The 26337-nt window shown below is 40.0% G+C and overlaps 1 protein-coding gene across 3 annotated transcripts in view; it reads right to left on the reverse strand.

The window, feature by feature from the left end:
* The window catches only part of plcb1l (phospholipase C beta 1-like), a 96590-nt gene that overhangs the window by 9858 nt on the left and 60395 nt on the right, over positions 1-26337 (reverse strand). Inside the window, exons 10-33 of one of the 3 annotated variants that reach the window (XM_019268683.2) lie at positions 22725-22871; positions 21346-21503; positions 18940-19022; positions 18538-18622; positions 15367-15541; positions 13993-14079; positions 13441-13511; positions 13077-13173; positions 12758-12842; positions 12507-12631; positions 12074-12228; positions 11797-11961; positions 11348-11447; positions 11000-11104; positions 10784-10899; positions 8629-8767; positions 8140-8193; positions 7622-7841; positions 6376-6544; positions 4952-5028; positions 4766-4855; positions 4565-4622; positions 4354-4440; positions 3519-3543 (exon numbers count right to left, since the gene is read on the reverse strand). In XM_019268683.2, the coding sequence (XP_019124228.2) occupies positions 3519-3543; positions 4354-4440; positions 4565-4622; positions 4766-4855; positions 4952-5028; positions 6376-6544; positions 7622-7841; positions 8140-8193; positions 8629-8767; positions 10784-10899; positions 11000-11104; positions 11348-11447; positions 11797-11961; positions 12074-12228; positions 12507-12631; positions 12758-12842; positions 13077-13173; positions 13441-13511; positions 13993-14079; positions 15367-15541; positions 18538-18622; positions 18940-19022; positions 21346-21503; positions 22725-22871 (2673 nt within the window). Of the gene's footprint in view, positions 1-3518; positions 3544-4353; positions 4441-4564; positions 4623-4765; positions 4856-4951; positions 5029-6375; positions 6545-7621; positions 7842-8139; positions 8194-8628; positions 8768-10783; positions 10900-10999; positions 11105-11347; positions 11448-11796; positions 11962-12073; positions 12229-12506; positions 12632-12757; positions 12843-13076; positions 13174-13440; positions 13512-13992; positions 14080-15366; positions 15542-18537; positions 18623-18939; positions 19023-21345; positions 21504-22724; positions 22872-26337 lie in introns of those variants that run through there. The other 2 variants (XM_010733239.3, XR_003463194.1) reach the window with 2 other exon arrangements.

A 26337-nucleotide genomic window follows, 5' to 3' on the forward strand; every position in this document is an offset into this window, starting at 1 on the left:
TGAACTTGTGACCAGGTGGCAGATGAAAAGAAGCGACATGCCAGGATATAGGGTCTTGTGGTGTGTCGAATCGACGTTCGCCGTCGTGCTGGTGCACTGCTGACTCCTGTGGGGCGTTTTGATTGGATCATTAACAGGACAGTGACACCTGAGTGCACGTGCTGGGAGTGACGACAAATCGCACCACGTCTCTCTTTTTCTCTCGCCCTTTCTCGTTGAGTGATCCTTCAACTATCACAAGTCAGAATCTTACGTCTGAAAGCAAGGTCAGAGCTTACAGTAACATACAATATGTCTCACATTTTACATCCTTTCAGCTTAAAATGGTTTAGGTGCCTTGTACTAGGCAGCTGTTAGGTGTACAGCAGAGATACTCTAGCTATTTTATAGGTTGATGTATCACATCGCATGTGTACACACATGGACACACACAACTACCGTTGCAGTGAGCTCTTCAGTTCTCAGGGTCTCCACCATGGATAGTTATAGCTGTCCATTAGTGGCTTCTCTGAGCCCAAAGGAGAAACTGGGTCAGAACCTCTATGAGAGAGAAAGTATGTTGTATCTTCCTCTCTCTGATTCATAGAGACTAACACACACAGACACACAACATGTTTTTGTTTTGTTTTGTTTTTTACATTAGCCCTGTCCTGGTTGTTTACGCCCCCATCCATTAACCCCCAATGGAGTTCTCTACATCCTGTCTTTCAGTCCTTGTGCTTTCTATGTTTATGTGTCTGTCTGTTGTTTTCATCCATCCAAAGACTAGAATACTAGTAAAGTGTTTTCCTGTGAGATAATTCAACAATACCCCCCTTTGCCTCAAATATATGAATTTTAACCATGGTGAATGGACTTTGGATTCGGACATTCACAAAGAGCTTTAATTACCAGAGCCAAGTGGTATACAATGGTTCGTATTCATCACTTACACAGACTAGAGATGTCATGCAAGGCCAACAGAGCTAGAAAACAGACTTAACACAGCTGTAACCAACACATAAACGCTGCTAGGGGAGTGAGGGAGCATGTATGTAAAGAACTGGACTCATGTTAGGATGCCTTGACTAAGATGTGTTGTATTGATGATCAAATACTATTGGTTATGATACTGATGAACTTAACAGTATTGGTAGCAGCTAAGTTGTTGTAAGAGAACGGATATTATAGGCAGAAGTAGGAAGCACAAATACTTTTTTTAATTTACATTTACATTCAACTTTTTACCTTTACACCCTAAATTTTTACTCAAATATCTATCTTTCTATTCCTCACATTTTCAAAACAGGCCTGGAACTTACATGCATATATGCATATCATACATGACAGTGGCAACATGACAAAGACAGCGTCAAAGGGAGACCCGACCCTTTGTTTAAGTATATTTTAAATATTTCAGTTAGCGTTGCACAGAAACAGACGGTAGTTATGTCCTTCAGAGAAACCAAGATAGTACAATCTGCTTTTGTACATTTCAGAACCTGTATTTTTACTTGAGTAAAGAAGGACACTTTTTTTTAACTATCCATACATCTACTTGAGTAAAGAAAGTATGTTCTTTTGCCACTTCTGATTAAAGGTTTATTTTCACTCAGTTAGTAAGCTCTGTCTATTTAAGTCTCTTTAGGTGGTTTTAGAAAGCAAAGAGCATTCGTGGAGCAGTACCTGACATGGTTAAACAGTGCAGAGTGCAAAATAAGTGAAAAGTGAAATCAGGGCAGGCAAAACCTGGTACAATGACAAAAAACTATGACAGAGGCTGGTAGGGATAGTCATAGCCTCTTTAAAGTATGAAGACACTCCAGCAGTCTGTTTGCCTTCTTTCCTGGAGGTATTTGAGGACTGGCTGCTTTACATTGTTTTCTCACAATACTTCACATTATTACCATTTAACCAAATGATCTCAAACAGAAATGTATCTTTAACTTAGCTTGCTATTCCAGCTTAGTGAGTAGTGTCCTGGATCTTTTTGACAAACATAACCCTGGGCATTCTCCAGAGTTGTGTCCTCTGACATCTCTTGCATATTTTGCATACTGATGATACTGACGCATTAGAACAGCTACCACAGAGCTGGTTGATTACTGTGCAATAGCCTTCTTCAGGCGAATTAAAATTGCCACCGTAAGGATGTCGATTTAGAGGAGTGATTGTGACAGCGGGGTTAGGTGATGGATAGTCAGTTAGAATTTTGTGGTATACGACGATCGCTAACAGAATGAAATTTAATTGGAACACAGAAATGATCAGCAAAAGAAAACAGCAGCATCTCCTTTTTTTCACCTAAGGTAACCTGCTTAATTTAATGTTAATTAGACCCTGATGATCCTGTTTCATACAGCTCGTATTCCAGCGTTGACTTGTGAATTCATTGCAATTCTGGTGTTATTGACAGGAATGCTCTAGCAGCTATCAAAAGATAATGAGGGTCCCCAAAGAACCACATTAAAAGGAGCACAGCTCAATAACCTGAGTGATTTACACGCCAAGCAGCCGGTTAACAAGGTAAATGCACTCTTCTCTGACTCTACCCTCTGGGCAGCATCGTACCATCACTACTTCATTACTCCATGCTGCAGTTTTGTTGGAAAATGTGAAAGACCAACTGTACGTGAGGTGTTGGGCTGGATATCTATACTGCACCTCCTACACTCAACTCCAAGTGGTTTCAAAGGAACGAGTAGCTGTCACTTTGAGAGTGGGTGGTTATGCAGCTGTCTGCAATGCAAGACTTCTGATTTATGCCTGTCTTAAAAACAAACAAACAAAAAACACTACCTCATGAGCCGATATGGTAAATGTATACTATCATTTGACAAGAGTAAAAACATGATCACATCGGAGTGTCTCCTTGGCAAGCAAAAGCAATTATGATTATACTGGCAGCATGCTGTAATGTGGTTTATGCTGCATTAGATCACACATCTTGTCAAAATGAGAAGAGAAGAGAAGAGAATAAATAACTGTTACTGTCTCTGTGTTTACTGGATATATTAGTACTATGTGATATTATATTTGTGCTTTGATCAAGTCTATAATTAATATAATGGTTAGTATAATAGCATGAAGGTTGTGTATTACTCTAGTGCTGACACATTTATGGTTTATAACAGAATAAACCATTTAGTTGATTGGATATAAGTTCTTTCTCTTTTACTTCTTCAGTGGCGTCTATGTTTTTGCTCACCAGTGTTGGGCACTCCAACTGTGTTGTGATCTCAGTGTACACAGGCTAATCCGCCGCCTGTGTTGTGACGTTATGCTGCCATGCTTTGTAGACTACACCTAATTACAAGGTAATACAGCCATGCTGTTTGTCCTCTTCAGAAAAATGCATAACATATTTGCAGCAATTCATACGGTATTCTGCATTGTAGTAATGCTCGGCAGGTCTCAGTCATTACAGAGATGCAATGCACATTCACTTGTTGCCAGACCCAGGTGTATAAAAGCTTGCATATTAATACTGCTATGATGCTATATTAATAATGGACACTGGGATACAACAATGGTCTTACCATGCTCCTCAGCTGCAAAATCGTCCTACAATGACAATGACACGATTGGGAACTGTGCAACTCATATAGGAAAAGCAGTCATGCTAAAATTCCATGTATGTGTAGCATATAGCAGAGTGGTATAATGGGATTATAATCAGACTCCACAAAGTGCATTAACAACAGCAGCTACAACAGCTCTGTGTTACAAGGCAATTAACCAGTTACAATTAAATAACTCTTTAAAATAGTTGTATGCAGCCACATGATGTACAGAAGGTTTTTAAAGGCAGGGTAACATATTCTCATATCAGCAAATGGTTAAAACATTATTTTTTGTATTAAGAGGCCATGTGACAAAAAGTGGAAGATTATGTCCCACTAAACCTGGACCAGGTCGCCCCCTAGTGGTGAACATGAACAGCCAGCGTTCAACCAAATCAACCAAAGTTATGTTTCTATTCACAGCTTATGAAGCAGCTACATTGTCCATCCATGATCAATCCATAATTATAACAATTTAATCTTTATTTTTAAAGCTTGTTTAAATATGTCTGATTGCTACTGGCTTGGTATTCAAAGTCACACCATTTACTGCTGGAGAAATGTATTTTCCTTGTTTGTTTTTTTTTACACATGCAAGGACCCAAAGACATGCTGGACCACTAGGCGTGCCCCCTCGAGCCCCTGATGATGGATTCTGCCATGTGAAGCAGCCCAGTCCAACTTAAAAAAAGCGCTATGGTGAGCATGTGATGGAGTTAATGCAAATATATCAGTGTGTGTAGTATCAACAAACACAACACAAATTCACGTTTGAGTTAGATTTTTACATTTTTCTTAATAAATGTCTTACCTTTGGCCTTTCATCCAAGATTTGCTGGCGTATATCCTTGTGCTTCTCCAACAGTCTCTCCTGTCTTTTACTTTGCGCATCTTCCAGCTGCACACACAAACATACACACAGATACTATAAGGTCTTTGCATGTCATCAGTAATATTACTGTAGGCATGGTGATGATCATCAGGCACTTTAGATATCAGACCATAATCATATCCTCTCTTACCCGTTTTATGTACTGCACAACTTCGTTGACAAATGATCTGTTGATCTCTAACTTCTCTCTGTGGGGAGAATTTGATCAAACCAAATGAATTAACGGTCCCAACAGAGCTAAATCTTTAGTATTTAGTGACATCTAGTGGTCACACAACTGTAACAACAACTGCAGTCTGCTTATTATTAATGATGAAAAAGCGATACTTACTCTTCTGTCACGTTCTTGTCTTTAGATTTGGCTTCATTGATCTTCTCTTGCCGTTTCTTGTCCATTTTCTTCTTAAGATCTTTCTTTTCTCTACAGATGGTGAGATGGAGACGGAGAGAGGGAATGAAAATGTAGGAGTGCTTTGTGTTTGCGTATGTGCATGCTGGTCTCTAAACACGGTCTTACTTCTCACAGATGTCTCTGAGCTTTTTGTGCTGAGCACTCTGGCACTCCTCTGCTATGGAGGTTAGCTTCTCAACCAGCTAGAGAGACACACACAAAGAGAGAGAGCCATGATTTGAGACCAAGAACAAAAAAATGAACGCGAATGATTTTAATACTTGTTTACTTGTCACTTTAATTCCAGCTACATTGGTTGAAGATTTCAATTGGAATTAAACAACATTCAGATCAGGAAAACAACACAATCTCCATTATGTTTGTTGTCCTTTGCTTGAATAAACCTTCCTGACACCCTCAGCTGTGCTCACAGTGCTGGTGTACTGGAGCATAAGTTATTTATTTTTCCACACTGTACAACACAACGTGTGCACTGACAGCAAAATGATGGCTGTTATATTCTACCTGGTGAGTTTATAGCAGCATTCATCTATGCACTTGTCTGATATGATTAGTCTGTGCTAGTCTGAGCTGAGCTTTAGACCAGCAGGAGACAGTCAGCGCTTTATCCTGTCCAACAACAAGTCAGAGCAAGCTCCGATATGCATGTCTGCTTACCCCACTGCTGCTGCTGTGCTTGCTTATATTACATATGTTTATACATGTAATCTGACATGTGGACTACAGCTTTAAGGCTTTTATACATATACTGTATATGCCTTATGTACCAAGCAGTCCTTGAAATATGCCACAGACCTTTAGGGAACAGTTTGGTTTTGGCTGGAAATTCCTTTTGTCACAGATTTGCCAATTATTGAACCATTTCACTACAACATGCAAAAGAGTTTTAAGACCTTTAAGTGCATGCAAATGAAATTTCAAAGGGATTTAGCCACACGCCATATTCAAATTTAAATTCATATTCAAAACAACGTTATTAATCCCACTGGGGGCAATTTGTTCGGAGCACCTTCTCAAAGACACAAAAAACAGAACACACAAACAAATAAATGATACAAGGGAGCTAAATGTGGAAAAATCTTTAAAAAATATTGATAAACCTGAGCACAATAAAAAAAAACAATATAAAATAAAACCAGATAAGATTGGATGAAAACAGATAAACACCAACAGTAACAATGCTCAAAGGAAAGGACTACAGAGCAGAGTGAATGAATGATTTAGAGTACTGGTTAGTTTTACAAGCAAGTAACGCTGCCCTGATGGCAACAGAGAAAATTCAAGAACATGTCTAAAAGAAGCCAAAATTGTCAGTGGTACCAGAGTACAGTAGATGAGGACACTGGAAATCAGGTGTTGACAGGAAAAGTGTACTAATGGTCAGTATGGTCAGACAGTCTAAGGCAGATTTGTTGATATCCTTTTTTACTTTCTACCAGTTAGCCCTACTGCCCTCACATCGCATACACTCACTGGCTGTATTGTGTGTGTGTGTGTGTGTGTGTGTGTGTGTGTGTGTGTGTGAGCACCTGCTTGATGTGTTCTCGTTTCTGGTACTTTTCGCTGTAGTACTGCTCCTGGCGAAGTGTGAGGAGCTGTTGTTGCTGCTGCTCTTTCAGCTCCGAAAGCCTCTGGCTGCTCTCATGGTCAAGCTCACACAGCTCCTGGTCCAGGGTCGACAGAGACTGTTCGGACCGACTGAAGACAGGAACACACACACACACACACACAAACACAAACGGAACATCCACAAATTAAGATATCTCCTTTTTTTTCTCAGCTTGATGGTCCTAACTCCTTCTGGACATTGTGAGTGAATGCATATTCACTGCATTAGTAATGTTTGAAGTTAGTTCAAACATTAGGTGGAGCACTTACACTGTACCTTGCACTAACTTAGTTGAAATGTGCTATCTGTCTTATGCAGTGCTCCTCTGTGGACCACTGTGGCTGACTATAATCTTTGCTGCGTGTGAAGTATTGATTCCTTCGCATGTAATGGACTCCTGAATGAGTCCCTGCAGGAACCCTTATCCTCTCATTGTTATTCCAAACATAGCCCTTTCTGAAGCAGGCGATGTCTGCCCTGTAGTGTTTGTTTTGGAGCAATACAATATGCAACGGTGGATTAAAATTGTATTTCAAGGTGCAATGATGTATTGTGTATTTCTGTGGATGGAAGACAGACAGGAAGAAATAAAGAAGGGAAGGAAAAACATGAAATATATATATATATATATATATTATATATATATATATATATATATATATATAATATATATATATATATATATAGATTAATATAAGACATATACATATATTATATAATATTATATATATATATATAGATATATAATATATATATATATATATATACATATATAATAGATATATATATACCATGTGCTGTGAAGAAGAAGCACAAGTTATTTTGTGATGTAGTGTTGTAATTTAAGCTTTTATGGGATTCCCACAACCTCTCTAAATATTATTTCTTCAGATGGTATCTTACTTTATTTTATGTTTACTGCTAACTGTGGCTTTGCTGGAAATAACTCAACATGACACTGTGTCTATATTTGGCCAGTTAGTCATAGGAAAAACAACAGCCAATAGCTTTTTTTCTTATTTGTGTTCTTATTTGTGTTTATGTGTTTCTAGTGGCTTCCCTTTGAAGACAGATGGAACAGAAGGGGAAGACTTTCAAAAGGAAAGAGATGAGGAGGGAAACTAATAGTGGGACAGTTTGTAGCGGAGAAGAGGAGGGCCACCTACCTTTTCTTACCGTCTCGTTTGTGGCTCTTCTGCAGGGCAGAGCGCCGACGCTGATGCTGGCTCTGTAGCTCGGACACACGAGCCGTGTGCTCCTTGATCAGCTCGCTGGTCTTGCGGTGGTGTTTACGAACCAGCTCCTTCATCTCCTTGTACTGCTTCCTCTGCTCGCGGACAAAGCCCTTCTGTTGCTTCAATTCCTCAAGTGTCTGAGCCTCAAATTCTGAAGACAGGGGGGCAGAAAGAAGAAAAAAAAATGAGAGAGAAGGTGACAGACTGGTCATGTTCTAAAACCTTATTTAATGTCATAGCAAATATTTTACAGTCCATACAGAAACAAAATGTATATTTAGTGCAAATACATGTCATAAATCATTAATACATGAACAAATTAAATCAATCTCGACACAGGAATCAGTCTTAAACTTCCAATGAGTATCATGCACACAGTCACCGAAATCAGGCAGTCTAGATATCTGAATAATAACCACAGATATAAGTCATGAAAACATAAATCTTACCAGTGAGGACACTTTGAATGATGTCTTCAGTCTTTGCCGATGGTTTCAATGAGCCTGGTCACCAAAAAAACGTTGAGTTGCTAGTTAGTTAGTTGGACAATTAGGTAACAAAATATCTCTGAATTTTACATGTATCTGATTTATATACTTTTAAAGAGAATATTTTCACACGTTGTTTTATTAGTACGGTATAGTCTGCAGGCTAAGTAACATTTATAAGAACAGCGGGTGCATTCTAAGATGACAAAAAAAAGATATTAATGTAACATTTCATTAAAAAAGTAGTGCAACATATAGGTGTTTAAACTTATATTATACTCATTATTTTCTCAACTAAGATCAAAGCTTATATTGCAACTTTAATCCTGAAGCAACGTGCAATGTGATGTTTCAGCTGAAAAACAATTAACTTCTAACTTTTAGTGCATTTACAATATAAAAGTGACATTTTAGCTCTTGAACATGTGATGCTAGTTACTCATACAATACCTGCAGACTGGGGCTGGGGGCCGACCAGCGCTGGTGGTTTCGGGGTGATAATGAGTGTGTGGCTCAGTCCGTTCTCTGCAGGCAGTGTTACCCTCTGGTCCACCTTCGATTCTGACGGTGCATCACTTCCTGCCTCCACCTGTCCATCACATTCGGTTGAACATATCTGTAATATTACAGCGCTAACCACTGATTCCTCTGCAGAGGAATTTTGTGTAGAGCTTTTTAAAACATTACCATACATTTGAGCTTGTAAAATGTGAACTACAGTAAAAATGAACAGCACCTCCTAAATCTATTATAATGTTTAAAATACATTCACAAAAGATTTTTCCGAGACTCAAACGGCGGCATCTGTTTTCTCTTGTTGTACCTGTGTTGTGCAGGATAGTTTGTAGACATAGCTTTGATAACCCACTCTCAACATTTCTTTCTTCCTGCACAGAGGCTTGGCAGATCTTAATTTCCCCCTAGGCTCGGCTGAGTCTCGGACTATATGCTCTTATCTCTGAAATGTTAACGCAATTTTAAATAATCTCTTCTCTAGTCGCACAAGCCAGATCTTCTCCTCCTCCTTCATTCATCTCCCCACACTGTGCTCTGCCTTTCCCTGCACTACCACTTTTGGTGACTGTTGCCATGGTCGCAGCATGAAACAGCTCCCCGTCGGCCATCCTCATGGGTAATCATATCAGCTGGCAAATCAGATAAAAGAAGCCCGTCAGGAACAACCCTTCTTTCCAGACCATTCTTCTCATAACCCCAGATAACCCTGTGTCCTGCCTTACCTCTCACCTTAAATTTATCCTAACTTGTTCATGTCTCACCTCAGATATCATCCCTTTGTCGGTTCCCTGTTGCATTTTGCCTACATTTAATCCTCAGCTATCTTTATCCTCTGTCAAGTAGATTTAAAATGACTATTAAGAAAGGCTGCTGCTACTTCACCCTCAAAGCACTACTTAAAAGGTTACTATTCTCCGGCTGTTGCTGTAATGTTAATTACCCATTAGTGTGAGATGCTTACAATGCAGTCTTTCCCTTGATATGTCGCTTGAAACAAAGTAGACGATCGAAACGTCTTACGAAGCCGTGACTTGTTACAAGTCTCAAGTATATTCAAACTAAAGCCTGTATGAAAGTTTAAGGTCACCGCCAATGTCATTTCAGGTTAGTCAGCTTATGCTTTCAATGTGAAAAGTAATTTAGAGTTTGTTTAGAGAGTTAAAGGTACCCTGTGGAGGTTTTGTAAACAATGTTCCTGACTAATAAATGTGCTAAATGCATATGCTTCGTCATAACACATTTTCAGAGCACAACAACATAGCCTTACAATTACAGACCTCAAGAGGATCAATAATGAGGTCTAAGGAGCTGTCATTGGTTTTCATTTCTGTTGTGCTGTATCACAGAGACAGTGAATGGTTGTCAGTGATGGAATATAGATTTGATTTTGTTTGTCAAACTCAAATAAACCCCCCTTTGTATGAACAAGGAACAAGACTTTCAAAATGGTCTGAAAACTTGTGTCACATGCCCAACATTGAAGTAGCCACGTAAGTCTTATCTGCCATTTCAACTTAGACAAAGAATGGTGATTTTTAACATTTAGCATCTAAACTTTTCACTCCCTACAAACATAAATCTTGAACACAATGAAAGTACACAGAGTCTCAATGACAAGCCTAGCCACAGAGGAAACCTATGATCAGAGCCAGCAGGTGGATGCTGGAAGAGACTTGATGAAATGCAGGAACAGCTGTGGCTGCAGTTCAGTTTATCACAAAGCGCCTGGGAATAAAAAATGTGTTGATAATATTTGTGGGATTTGTGCTGGACACCGGCTGTGGTTCACAATTGTTCCTTTCACTACATGTGGTGCTGGTGGATGGCCGTGGGTTTTAAAGTAGTTTGTGGTGATATTAAAAACCTCCTCATGCTGCTTCTGGCATCTTAATCAAGTTTTGTTGTGGAAATGGAACTCTCCCTGCAGCTTCTCATTCTCTCTGCCTTATGTTTTGCATTTCTAAACCGGTCGCTTCCTGACAAGGAGGAGAGTGGCCAGCTGGCTGTGGGAACGCTCGTCTCGATTAGTGGCACATGTGTGGCGGAGCGAAAAGCACACACACACACACACACACATACACACACACACCTCTTTGTCGCCCTCCTCCTCTCCTCCCTCCTCCAAGGTGAGAGCAGCCAACTGATTGGCTCTCTGCTCCATCAGGTTGACATAGCGGATGGGATTGGACAAGGCTTCAATGACGTCTGAAGAACCAGAAGAAAACAGAGCAACCTTTTAGCAACACTGAGCACGACTGCAGTGTTTATGAAAACAACTCTTTTTTCAAGTTCACCTGCAACTTACCTGCAAATGTGTCTGGGACATAGTCCTTTACTTCTACATACACAAACAGAGCGGGCAGCGTCAGGGACTGGTTCTTCTCATTCCTTAGACTGATGTAGTGATAGCCTGCAGGGTGTCAAGCAGATTGAGGGTCCATCAGTTCAGAAAAAGCATTTCAAGAGCTCAAACCACTGTACTTCAGGAAAAGTGCAGCAAAGCATCCTACATCATACTTAGATGCCATAGTTTATTGCACTCTCTCTACCCTCTTAAATACTCCTCTTCTCAATCTGTCTAAGAAAGTGGATTTAATCATAATCAATGACCAAATGATGCTTGAAATGACGGTGAGGGTAAAAACTTTGTTACCTGGACGGATGGCTGACACAGGAATGATTCGGTGGCCAATGAACTTCCCTCCTTCTTCAAACACAGCTATCCTTAGTGAAGCAAGTGTGGGCAGAACAACCTGCGAAGATGTATAAAACGCACTCATTACGTCAAAATAACACCACCATGTTGCTGTTTTGCTACATTTTCTGCAGGAAATATTTTATATTTATATTCCGTGCTGTATATATGTATAACCATGTACTGCATATGCCTGCGCAGTTTTAGGAACTGGATTTGTATTAGTATCCTGGGTTAACTTACAGTCACGTGAGGTCAAAGTGAAATGAAATTAATCCAATTACTTATCGACACAGTCTCAATTTGGACTGGAGACAAATTTCTTTTACCTTCTTCTATATTTGTATGCATGTTAACTGTTTAAATAAACATGTGACCACTGTGTATGGACAGAATCATAGTCTGACCTTCTTGAAGACAATAGCCTCCTCTTCCCAGAAAGGATTGATGGCATTGCCCTGAGATGTCTTGGTCTTGAATGCTTTTCTCTTGGTGTCCACCGGTAAGCCGAACATGTCGATCTCCACGTATGTGCCTACTTTCTTATCTGACAGAAACTGTCCTGAGATAATCTGAAAGGAAGAAGGAGGGAAGAAAGCAAGGGAGAAAAAATTAATAATCAAACACACACACAGACTGGAGAGAGAGAGAGAGCTTCACTGTCACAAAAAGACCAACACAAACCTTTACAGACAGTGTGTTGGCTACAATCCCATCCACTGTGCTTTCAGTGAAAGGGTCAAAGTTTTTATCCGGCCGCCTCATAAACTCTGGTTTGAGTCTATAGCCACATTTCCCGTTGTACTCATACATGCCCAGGTTCAGCTGCATGGACAAATCTGTGGAGTGAGGACAGAATGAGAAAAGTATTATTTGGGTGAGTCTAAACACTGAAATAAAACAGACAATCTTTAAAATACACCCTTTTATTTAGATATTTATTCACCAGGCATTAAAAATGAAAGGGACAAGTTTCATCTTCTTTGGAACGCTTTGTGGCTAGTACCTGTTATTTTTCAGGAGGACTAATTCATACATTTTCCAAAGGTGTGAAGGGATAAAGGATTCACACAATTCAAAAATAATAATAGAAATGTCTTTCACTATCCTCCCTCACCAATCGTTTGGAAGTTGAGAGCCACCAGCTGACAGCCGGCGTTCCAGAAGAGCTGAGGGTTGTAGTTGGATGAATCCACTCGGGTACCTTTAGGGTAGATCCTGCTCAGCTGCAGTTTGTTGTATCTGAACAGAGCTAATTAAGGACAATGCTGCATGACCTATATTAGAAAGTGCCATTGGTACTGTTACTACTACTACTACTACTATGGTAGTACAAACCACACGCTTCAGTAAAACTGAGAAGGATACTCCACAAATTCGACAGGAGATTTGGTCAGTTGCTCCAAAGCTTTGGTCTCTACGAAGGATGACATCTGGTAGCTGCGATTAATCTCTGTGGGCAGATATGGTAATATGTTGACATGTTTATATCTCTTCTACAGGACTGATGTATTGAAATGCCATTCATACTATATTTAAATGATTTTATCCCAAACCACAACTGTTTTCTTGCTTGAGACATTACTGAACACAATATTTCAGAATACTGTCCTAAGATGACCTATGACCTAAGTATGTTATTAGACAGCAAGTTGTTCAAATGATCTCATTCGCTGTTATTACATACTTTTAGAAGCCTCGAAGGTGTTAAACTTGACTGGCTGGATGTAGATAACCAGGTTGGACATTTCCTCTGTGGCAAATGCCTCACTGCCTGCTGTACCCTGCACGTGAAAACACACACACAAGCAAACATCTGAATGTAATTCAGCACAAAATCTCTGTTATAACCTTTGAAAACAACAAGAAAGATGTCTCATGATGATTCATAGGCCTGAAATCATCTAAAAAAAATGTGTTATTCAGGACTTTAGAGACAAACAGTAGAAATAAAATGCATTACTTAATATGTACACTAGATGGCAGCCTACACTGAGTTGGACATCTCTGTTATTTCTAGCATTTGAACCGTGTCTCTTGCAAATACACACCTCATCCATTGAGCCCTTTTTACAGTCGTCGTCATCATCGTCCTCATCTTCACTCTCTGCCTCCACTTCACCTGAAACACGAGTAACAAATATGGTCACATATATAATAAAATATATAAAAATATAAATGTACCAGACGTTACATGTGTGCAAATTTAATTGTCATTTCCAGATACTCAATGCAAATGTTGGACAGACTGGTTTGAAAACTGACTGCCTTTAAACAAGCCTTGATCTAGGATTTGCTGCCTCCATTATATTTGAAGCAGGGATACAAATAAGGTTTACACTGGCAGGCCCCAACCCACAGGGCTCACAGACTGAGGAAATTAATTTTAATATTGTTTTGGTTGAGCTGACCCATCCTCTGTGCCCACATAATCAGAGATCTACAAAAGATTTCCCACCGAATCTGAGGTCACACTGACTGAGGAAATTAATTTTAGCAGCGTAATGGTCCAGCTGACCTACAGCTTTTGCAGCCCGCCTGATGAGAGTGCGCTACTAATGATTTCCCTCAGAATGTGAGGTCATCTACTATGTATGACTAACCAATAGACTTTCTGCCCTGTGGCCTCAGGCTGAGCTCGGCAACCTCAGGAGGCTGCGAGGGATCTGCCATCTCCTCTTTGGTTGAGCCTGTGTGGAAAAAAAACAACAACTCATCAGCATTGTATACCTACAGCATACAAGGTCAAACTACTGTATAACATAACAACCGAGATTGGATAAAAAAAAGAAAGAAAGCTTTTTGGTACTTCAAAGAACATCAGGTAACAGACACACTGTTCCAGCGGTGTCATTTATGTGTAATTTAATGCTATTTATTCATTTTGACTCAATAAAATCTCTTCAAACAGTATCCTTTTTCTGCCCAGCTACCACAAATTTAGATGAGCAAAGATAGTTCAAATGTCGATGCACTCGTCTAGGTTGCTCTCAAGTGTTGCTGAGCTTTTATAGCAATTTGATGTTAAATGAGCAGCAGCAGAATGAGATTGGATTTTTAGAGGCTGACCCCAAATATCTAACTACTGCAGCTTTGTGAGCTCGCCTGGCTGACAGCTAAAATGTAAATTCTAACTTACAGTGACATTGTCTCTCTATGATAAGTCCAATTAAATTTGTGTGTATCTGTTTGGAGAGCCACCGTCAGAAGTCACTATGCATTGCTGCCCTTGCACTGATTTGGGGTTGCCTCAATGACAACTAAAGTCATTGACTGTTTTAGTCAAACACTTGTGCTGCTTATTTCTTACACCAGGGGGCAGTGTGTGTTAGGGTAAGAATAAAGCTTGCAGCTCAGCTACTCGAAGAAATTACAGCGAATTGATTGCAAACTCTGTTATAATTTACAGATGAATGAGATGTTGTATGTACAAATATGAATAAATACTGGTAAATATGAAGTCGAAGAATACTGAAGCACGCATGTGCACTCACACACATGAACATACAGCCATAGCCAGTGAAGATATGACTGATTAGGGAAAAATAAAGCCAGAGAGCAGCTGTGAAAATACAAAAATCCATAAATTGAGATGTAAAAGTTCTCCAGACAGCTCTGGCATTATGTACACACAGCCACATGCACACATACCAAGCAACGCACCGAAGGCCACTACTGGCCTGTGTTTAAGACGCCCCAGTGACTGGCAGTGTATATGCCTGACAGGGAGTGTATGCAACAGCCAATAATACATTCAGCTGATGGAGAGGGTCATGAAAATGATGAATGATAAACAATAGCACTGTTTCGCTCCAGTAATTCAGCTTCTGGAAGGCATAGAGGTGTGGGTCTATATTGCAGATGGACCCAGACGGTTTGGCTACATTTTACATCTGAAACATCATAACTCAAAAGGTCCCAGTTTGGTTTCATGGCTGTATTTGTAGGATGTGAGCGAGTGTGTGCTTGAGCTGTACCTGCACTCGGGGAGGAGGGCTCACACACGCTGGAAGAATCGCTGTAGGTGTTGGAAACCTGCTCAGACAGTTTCTTCTTGGTGCTTCCGTCTGTCTTATGGTGTTTCTTCTTGTTTTTCACCAAGATCTTTCCCATCAGCTCCATTGGGCTGGGTAGTGGCACACCAGACTCCAGCTGGATAGGGGGGGTGAAAAAAATGATGAACAGAGCGAGGTCATGTAAAAAAAAAGAAAGAAAAAGAAACACAGGCCAGAGGAAGTTCATGAGAAAGGCTTCTGCAGAATAAAATACTCTGTTGTATGCTCTGCTGACAGATGCAGAAATGCTTTTTCTTTCTATGATAAGCACAATTTAACAAAGGAAAAATGGTGTTGTTAAGTTGCGTAAATGTTGCTATATGGCTGATGATTGCTCCATTAGGCAGCTAAGAGACAAAATAGCTAATAACAGGCAGAAAAGAGGGGATTTGTTTATTTGAGTGAGTCGTTTAAAATGTAAATTCACAGGAGTTTCAAGGGAGAAAAACAGTCTGCTCAAAATTCACGATGGAAGATTCTGCTGAGTAGAGCTTGTTAGTGACCACGAGGATCAGCGCTGTACATTACAAACTCTGTTTATATAACAGCTCAAAAGTTTACACTTTCAACATAAAAAAAAAATATTATTAAAAAAAAAATCATCTTCTTGGTTGGGGGGGGGCATTCACCCTCTCAAGGGAGCTGACTCAAAGTAGGCAGATTTCTGATTTATTTATGGGGTACACAGCGTTTTGGATCACAGTGTTTAGGGATATTAATAATGCATTATCAAGGAAGTCAGCAGTGATGTTGAATACACACATACATACTGTACTGTATGCTCACAACCAAGTTATCAGCTATAAACATAACCAAACTTTAAATGTTTTTTACTTTCACTTTCTTTCTTTCATAAGCGAGGAAACAGTGATTAATCTACCAAGATTTCCTATGACACACTTCCCCAGCTTCCACTCACATCCATTTACACCACCCTACTTTGTTATTGTTGTAAAGTGATGAAATAAAGATTAGATGTCCTGTTTGCCTTGGCTTCATGCTAACACTTCCAGTTAAATGGAACCAGTTCTACACTCAACGTGGCACAATCTTGACTGCACTCAAATGTTGTTCATACTTTTCTACATTTCAGAAGGAAATACTGAACTCTAGCTAATTTATTTCACAGCTTTCCCCACTACTTATATTGTATACTGAGATTTTGCACAGATCAACTCTACTTTAAACGAGGGGTAGAGCTTTCTTTTAGGAAGTGTTGCCAGTTTATATTCTTGTTTGTGTAGGAATACAAGAGGAAGACTAGAATGGATGCTGCATGACCAGCATGAAGTGCAAGGATTGTTAGTGTCTGATTAAAGGTGTATAATCTTAAATTAGTGGGATGTTGTTGTTAGCCTGCTAGCTGAATTATTCCCAATCCCGGCTGCTTTCTGCGTGCGAGTACATCTCGCCTTTCCAGTTCTGCTCTGTCCACAGCTTAAATTTAAGCCTCAAACAAGATTGAACAAACTGCAGGTTTTTTTTCTTCTTCATCATTTCATGTTTTTCCAGTAGTTATAATCAAAGCGTTTTGGCAAAACACTTTTCATCAGCATAACGAATGCAGTGATGAGAGCCATATAATAAATAAGTAAACATGTTCATGGTGAATCCAATTTTTAAGTAATTTCATCTAATTTTGGGGGGAAGAGCAGACTGTTCTCAGTTTAATTGTAAAAAAACCCCAAAAACAAACAGTGTCACAAGTCTCCCCTGTTCACCATGAATGACAGTTTTATGGACTGGAGATATAAGTGGAGCTTGAATTTCTGAGAAAACCATAATCCTCTTTATTCTAACCTTAGGCTCAGCTGGAACCAATCTAGCTATATTACCCTATCTGCCCCCTGTCCCTATGGACTAACAGAGCTGATATCCCATTTGATACGCTGTATACACGGCTGTCTCCATGCCAGAGGGGAGTGGTTGTCATTGCACTCACCTTTCCTAGTTATTACACGCTCAGTGCTAGAAATCCTTTTCCTCAACAGTGCTTTCTCTTTCTCTAACTTCTCCCTTGGTGTCTGCCTCCTCATATCTCTCCATACGAAAAGGCTTCTTCCTGATAATACCTCAATGTCAAATCCAGTCAGAAGGCTGCTGGGAACTTATCCGCTGTGCTGTGGTGTTACCAACAGGGACGAGACAATCCCTTGGTGAATAACATGCAAGGACCAAGTGCTATGTTAAAGTACACACAGTGTTCAGGATTATATGTGGGCTATGTTTTCATGAGTGCACTACACACTAGGAGAGGTCCCTGAGTGTGTAAGAGTTTTTGCGACAAGTGTCGACATTTGCGTCATTACATACAAAGAAGCCTTAAAAAAATGGGGGAGAAAAAAAAAGAGTTTGGCCACAAAGAGACAAAGCAAGCTTTTGACTGGTAGCCATGGCAACAGAGGAGAGACAGATAAAGGACTGCCAAGAAAAGCCATGTTTAGATTACAGCGTAAAACACTTCCGTTTAATTTTAATTTGCTTTCCCTGCCACGATAACATAGAGGTGATGCAGGGGGAATAAAAATGACTGTGGGATGAATCATTAAAAGTTGTCTTCCATGGCACGTAAATAGCCACAGGTATGTGTGTGTGCGTGTGTGTGTGTGTCTGTGACTGAAAATGAGAATGAGAGCGAGAGAGAGAGAGAGAGGGAGCGACAAATTCTAGGAGGCCATTTCGGAGCGTGCCTGGAGTGACAGAAAGAGGAAAAACAGTGACAACACATTTTGCCAGGTGCTAGAGGGCATGTCAATATGTTGCTGTTTGTGAGCAAGATGGAGAGGGAGAGAGGAAAAATACAGACGTAATGCAGAGAAATAGTTGTGTATGGGCACAAACGAATGAATACATGTCCGTGCGTAAGCAATAAGTCGTGGCTTTTCGCCTCCTGAATGTATATCTGTATGAGGGCAGCAGTGTTCAAGGACACTTCTCCTGTGCACTCCTATGTGATAATATCTGCTGAATCCCTCGCTGTTGGCCATGTCATACCTATCTGTGTGTGTGTGTGTGTGTGTTAGCAAGAAAGAGAGAGCAATAGAAAGACCATGCAAGTGTGAATGTGTGTGTGTGAGCATCTTATGTACTCACAGGATATTTCTCCAGAGGTTCGGTCAGTAATGCGTCTCCAAATATTGACCGGCAGTACTCTGCCATCTTAGCCTGCTGCTTTGGTCTGGAAATCATCACACACACAAAACAAATCATATCACACACACACACACACACACACACACACACACACACACACACACACACACACACCATCGTAGTTTCTCTACAAAACATGAATATGCACTGAATATGTGTGTTACTCCTGAAAAGCCCCTAGTAAGCACACAAAACAACCAATGAAAACTTTCTCCTTAAAGTTGTGTTGATGTTTTCAAAGCTGACAGACACAAAAGGCCTGATTGGATCTATTGATTTCAGGGCGACAATCATACTGTAGACCTTGCATCTCTGATTTGAAGTGATTACTTGCTGACTTACGAGTCCACGTGGTTCTCAAAAGACAGGATGATGGGGAAGGGCGAGGTCTTGAAGGCACTCTCTGCTATCGCCTCGATCACCTCCTGAAAACAGAAAAGAATAAGACAATTTAACCAATGTATACTGTACGCACACCTGGGGCAGAATGACATTCTCATGATTTGAGTGATGTAACGTACGTTAAAAACAATGAATGCCATCATTGGTGTATGTGATAATATGCTGTCGAGCCACAAGGGAATATAGAGCATTTGGAAACAGCCTCCTAGCTCGTATAGCAGACAGAATCATATCCATTTGCAATGATATGATTCCCTACATTTCCTAGAATGCCTGCAAGCCTCCCCCAGGGAACAAGCCTGAGCATGTTCAAATCAATAACTATAGAAGAGAGCAAGAGTGATAAGAAAGAAAGATAGTTTCTCAGGAGCAGAAAAAATAAATTACACTCTTACTTACCAAATATAAGATCATGTCCGGCTGCATGGAATTATGATGTGTACTGAGGCTGGAAGAATGATGCGGCTGTGCGTATCAAATGCTTGTATCAGTGGAAAATAAGCGCATGTGTGTGCAGCATGAACACGATTGTATTGTGGTAGTATTGCGGACATATTCATGGAAATGGGAGCCGAGCCATGAAGCGGTGTCGCTGCTCAACTCCAAGTGAAGACAGTTCGACATCTGATATCGGATTTCTAAGCTGCTGATTGTCTAAGTCAATTACAGTCATTAACAACGGTGTCAGTTCTGTTAATGCCTTCATTTCCATTTGCACCATCTCTTCCAATAAAAATCTTTGTCTGTAACTCAACCCTATCCATCTGTAGCTCTCTTCCATCCACCGTCATTCACAACTCTTCTCTTTCCGTATTCCACTCGCAGGATAATTACGTTAAGCTTGTTCTACGTCTTTTGTTACTCTCATTAGATCTAAATTTCTTCTATCAATCAATCCACCCTCCTCTCTTTCTTCTTCTCCTGACAGTTACTCTGCCCTTTCACACCCTCCTCCTCCTACAAATGCATTTTTCTCTTGTTCAATTAAGCACCCCTCAGCGCTTCAGTTTAGGGCCTTTCAGTGTGCCGGTCCCTTACGACTTGCCATCTGCTGCATGCATGCCCCACTTTGTTTTTCCCATTTCTGCTTCTTACTTACTTTATTCTTCTGTCTGACTGTGTCAGCCTGTTTTTCCATCTGTATGTTTTATTTCCTCACGTATGCAATGATTCAAATTATAATCCTTCTAATCTTAATGAAAACAAACCCTATTTCTGATACTATTTGTGGTTAGCATTTGAATTCAGTTACCAACTCCCTATATAGTAGTTTTTTATTGGTAATGGTGGAATCTGCCATCTGGATCCAGAGCGATTTTATCTCACTGATAACAGAGTTCCTGTTTACAGTTTGCTCTCTTCACATTGTGTCAGAGCTGTATTAAGTTACTGCTAATGAAAACGGAACATTTACTGCTTCACATTAAAGAAGTGCAACAAGTGAAACAGTGTGAAAGAAAATGCAGCTGTGCGCTCCTGTTAAGTGTGCTGCGTTAAATCAGATCGCGGTTGCCGTTATTATTGACTATGTGACTTTGTTTGGCTGCACTGTAAACAGATATGTCACGTCTTCTATTGAATTTCTCACAAAAGTAGCACCTCAGAGAGTGTCTGTTGTAGTATTAAATCACACTTACTGTTCGTACCAGTGACACCTATGCATAACAAATCTGAAGTCACACACGAAGATGACAATGAAGAGATATGTACCTTTTCTTTCGATTTGTTTTTACTTTTGTAGCCTGAAATAATTTTGGTGCCAGAGTACACATGTTTGAAGATGCAGATTTTCATGTAGGTGGCTGCCAACACACTTGCACATAGTGCTGTGCATGATCTCAAAGTCTACCTTTTAACTCCTTATTACGACTATTATTGCTGTTGTTGTTATTAAAGTTATTACTACTTATTTATGTCCATTAAGATTACCTTTTATTACTTACTTATTTACATTTCTTACCTATAACCATTATTATTTATTACGTTTCCTACTGTTATATTACTACCCCTTTTATTGCTTTTTAAATCAAACAAATTGTAAAAGATTACACACAATAGAGCAATACAAACCCATTTTAACCATATAATATCTAAAAACACAAAGTAACTGAAATACAAAAGGTTGTGGGCGTTGGCCTGATCCAAATACCAATCAGTATCCAGTGCAGTGAGTGTATTGTGTGTACAACATGTGGATTACATCATCCGTCTGCAAGATCTGTTTACCCAGACCCACCCCCATCCCCAATCTGTGTCTGCAGACAAAGACATTACAGCCTGTACTCCCCCAACCCCGCCCACCCAACCACTCATCTATATCATTATCATCTGCTGTCCTTGTGTTACCTTGAAGGAGATTTCAGTTGTTATGGTGAAGCCATGAGTGATGACGGGCTCTTCTTCTGTGGTGCGCCCCTTCCAGCAGTCCAGTTCAATGCAGCGGCACCCTGACAGGAGAACCTGCTTGTACATCTCGACTGAAGAGTTCCCCGCAAGCTGGCCGGCTGCAAAAAGAACACGCGTAAACACCTCATCAGGTAACTTTAGATCCCATAAGTATCAGGACACTCAGAAAAGCATGTCCTCCCACGTTTCAAGAGCTCATTAACCGCATTAGAAGCTAGCATGCAGTAAAAACAATACAATTGTCGTTATCTGAAGCAGGCAGATCTCATCTCCCTGTCACCATTAGTGAGGCAATTATCTCTTCACATTAGCAGCATGCTTTCCTGCAACGCGGTGGGAACTGTGTCAAATTGAGAGGCAGATCTGTGTTCTCACTTTAGGTGGCATCGCTCATTTCTTCCCTTTTTTTTAATTCCTTTTCCTGTTTTTCCTCTCACTCATCACTCTTCTTTTGATAGACATCCTTCACAAACCCCATTAGAGAAACACTTTCTTCACTAAATGAGCACATGTATTAACAGTGCATAAAACATTGCTTTAATTTACCACGGATCAATAGGATGGAAATACATCAACATGAAAGAAACAAGTAGCTGTCAGTCTAATTATCTTTTAAGGATCTCTCTTATAAAGTTGTGAAACACTGAAGTATTTCAAGGACGGAAATACATTTGGCATTGCTGGCCGCGCCTCTCTGTTGCCTGTAATTATATCACAATGTGTCATTTCGAAAATACATAAAGACAAACTGTGTTTCTGATGAGAGACTCGAGGACCTGTTGTTTGTTTTCTCATTTCTTCATTTCGCAGACTATGAGATCAGCTTATTACAGAAATTCCATTTTTTTTTTACATCGCTGGAGAAATTTGATCCACTTGAAAGATTCAATGCTCTCCAGTTTCTCCCAGAATAGATTTGAATAGATGAATTCTAATAACCACTGAAGAGAAAATGGCCTCTGTATTGTGCCTGCCATGCTTGTGCACTGCCAGGAGCCAGTTACTGTGACTACCAGTCTAAAGAAATATTTAACTCATGAATATCAATGAATTAAGTCTCGTGGCATGACTTGATTGGATAACCTCTCGAGAGGTAACGCAGAAAAGGGGACCCCGTACGCCCGGGCATGTTTGATTGACTGACCCGCGAGGTATAAAGCCTGGTGTATTCACCTATGCAACAATAATTGCATTTCTAAATGAACGAGTGATCTGTTCATGTGCAGAAGAATAAAGGATGCACGTGTGCAGGTAGCACGTTGAGTGGTAGCATGTGCGTGCAAACCAGACAGAGATACAGGCTCAATGTATGTGCGTACCTGTGAGGTATGTGTTGTGTGAGGAGTTGATGAAATAGTGGGAGAGTGGAAGGGTCATGTCTTCGCTCTGGTCCAGCTTCTCAGGGGGGATGATGCTGTTCTCTTCCCCACTCAGATACCTGGCAAATCCTTCCACCGAGATCTGACCTTTACAAACACAAGAACAAACACAGTATGTCATTATCATTTCGACATGTTAGTCAAAGTTTGGAAAAGATGGTTTTTCTTTGGTCCAGACAGGAGTCTGAAGTCCAAATCATGTGCCTAACGAGTTGAAGGATAAGCATGTTTCTTACTGTCAACAAGACCAAAACCAACTCTCTAATAACAAGTGCTGCCTCTACAGCCAAAGTGACCAAAGTGCCAATGTTCTTTCACTACAATAAACATAAGGACTGTCGTTTGTTTTGAATTGATCGCACATATGTCCTGCTTACTATGCACCAAATGTGTTAATCCACGGCTGGAAATAGTCCCAGCAAATGCACGATTTACTCTTGTTTGAGTAACTTTTGCTGAAAACTACAACGCCCTGCTGTTTGTGGAAATAATCTAGGCTTCTTTAAAGATTTACGTCTGCAGTAGGAATGAATGGACTTTGGGCTGAGTGCCACAGGCAGGGTGGGGACGTCGTAAAGTATTAGGAGACAGTCTAACACATTGTTGGTTGTGACCTTTTCATTGGATTTGTTGACAACAACAGACAGAAAGAATGTCTATATCCTTTAAACTTCATGAATCAAAACATGGTGCGTGGCGTATGGTGGTGCATGACGATATAAAATAAATATAATAAATATAATATATAAATATTTTTCTATTGCTTTGCAATTTCTTGTATGCATGTAACATGGCTTACAGGCTTGTTAGTGTATGATTGAGTGTTTGTGTGTAGTTAAAAAACAGCAGGAGGACAAAGATGTTCATATCGCTAATTAACACTGAGATTACATTAGTAGTTTAATTTAGCTGAATCTTAATTCACTGTTTGCTGAAAGCCTTTGCAGTTAATCCTTAAAGCCTGTGCCTCAGTGTTTCTTACATTTTACTGTGGGTGTATAGTCAGTTAATATTAGCCTTCATTAGACATCTTAAAGGTGTCTAGGTGGATAAATGCATGAAAATGCTCCTGTTATCACACAAGCTTTATAAAACAAACATGATTCACTTCATTTCAGACTCCACTAGCCTTCTCCAATATTGCTAGTCCTTAATAAGTCACACAGGAGTCTGCAAAAGCATAACCACCCCATGACATTGTCTCTTCTTGTTTTGATTGTTTGTCCAGGTCGCTCATGTTAAGCTTAACCTTTTTTCTGTCATCACTGAGTTCATCTCTTCTCTTTTTTCTTTTGGAGCACCCAAAAGCTAAATAACGCTGAATAAATGAGTAATAAGCAGCTGAAGAAAAGCTCGCCTTTCCAGTCATCCAAAAGATTAAAATTTACATACACATCACACCGCACACCTGCTTGAATTCATTTTTGTACAACACATAACAAGTGTTCAAGGCGAAATCATAACGCTTGCAACCTCCTCTACCCACACACACATACACTCACTTGACGTTATGCTAAATATGCTAAATGATGCAAGCTCGACGGGTGCAGCAGGTCCCTCCGGCCACTTTATGCTAATTAATGCGGTGCCGCCCTCTGCAGAGTTTCTGGACTAATTAAGGCTGGTTGCTGTCTGTGACATGTGAGCTCAGTCGCACTCAGCATCTTACTCCCTGCTGACTGCCTAGGACCTCTCTTTGCCAGACGGAGGCCTAACCTCCGTACCACTCACACAGACGCAGAGATTCCCCAGACATTTGTAGGTCAAACAGGGAAAATGGTGTTAACATAGCTGAGATTAGAGGTGTGCTTGAGTGAAAACCTACAGGTGTTATACTAAAGGTGATGACTTTAGATTTTTGAGTATGAAAGGCTACTGACAGATATCAAAAAAAAAGAAAAAGAAAACTTGAGCAGTGTGAGTCTAAATATAATGATAACCTGTAAGACAAAAGAGAGGACACAAACTGACAAAATGTGACAAAGAGCTTCCACTTCACGATCACAGAAGATGAATATGTGATGATATGCCACCATCCACTCTGGAGACTTCAAGTGTGTCTTTCAGTAAAGTGTTTCATTTAGCATTTTATTCATCTGCATTCAAACACTGTCTGAACATTTGAGCGAGCACAGACTAAAGTAGTCAAAGACAATGATGGAGCACTGAAGAGATGAATGAGTGGTATAACGTTCATAAAATCCAAGCTGGGAGCAGAGAAAGAAAGAGTGCGACAAAGAGATTGAGCAGAAAAGAAAATGAAAGTAACTAAATTACACAGGCAATTTTGAGGCAGGCCTAAGGCGACGACGAGGTCCAACTAAAACGTATGCATTTATGCAGACTTACTGTGTACGTGCATCCACATGATGCTTTTTAGTGCAGTCTAAAAGCACATGCCTAAAGTGCATAAAGCCATAAATGTACATTTCTGTATGTATGAGTGTCCTCATGAGAGGAAAAAGTGTGTGATTGTGTGTGTGTAGGTAGCATGTGGAGCCCTGGACCTCTCTGCAGAGCAGATGGTGGCACTTCCTCCGGCTAGATAAATACTTCACATGGGGAAATCTGTCACCGGGACAGAGAAGGGCACGTTTCCAGAGAGAGAGAGAGCCCAGGACAGGCTGAAACCACAACATCACAGTATGAACACATGGCTGTGATCAGAGTCAAACACAAGGTGGTCAACTGGGTGGTTTAAAAAATTATTTGATCTAATTTGGGTACCCATGATTCATTTTGTTTTATTTTTAAGTTAAGTAGGTACTTTATTCAGGAGAGTTTATTAAAGCACCACTTACACTCTGCTTGAGTCATTTGAGGTCAATTTAGTTTCATTGAGATCAGTAACGTGATTGGCATAATAATGATATGCTGAACAGATAAACAGCCTCTTCTGGCAACAAAAATTACCATTTTTCAATTTTAAAACAGAAAGAGAAAAGCTATTTAATAATAGAAACTCTAGACTTTGCTCTCAAAATATTTTTGAATATATTCAACCATATCTAGCTCCGCAGCATAGTGACAAAAAGATTTTAATGAACAGCATATGCAGGTATATAATCTAATGATGCACGTTGCTATAAAGGCTGAGCACATCCAAAGTGTGAATTAAATCATTTGGCATACAAAACTCAGGTGTAGTATTGGAGATGAATAGATCCGTGTAAAGGTCTATAGTACAGGCGGTCCTGACTACAACCCTTTATTACAGTTTATTACAGTTTATTGCAGTACAGGTGCTTTGTAGACTATAAAGAAGAAAATAAACTGACAGTAGGTAAAGCCCTAATACCACACCTAAAATGTTTTGATGATCTTATTCATGTTGTGTGTTTGAACATTAAGGTAGATTAACAGGTGGATTGATGGCGCTGCCTACAGTATTACACAGTGTCCGTGACACATCCAAGTGGGCAAAAGTATTGTGTTGTCCATGTCATATTAAGCAAATTAGGACACGCATTCAACAATCTGACAACACATAGTCAGAATACAGAGACGCATTTTACGTCAAGCAAATGCAGAAACACGACAAGTTGCCAAACTA

The sequence above is a fragment of the Larimichthys crocea genome, chromosome XI, assembly GCF_000972845.2.
Source record: "Larimichthys crocea isolate SSNF chromosome XI, L_crocea_2.0, whole genome shotgun sequence".
Taxonomy (NCBI): Eukaryota; Metazoa; Chordata; class Actinopteri; family Sciaenidae; genus Larimichthys; species Larimichthys crocea.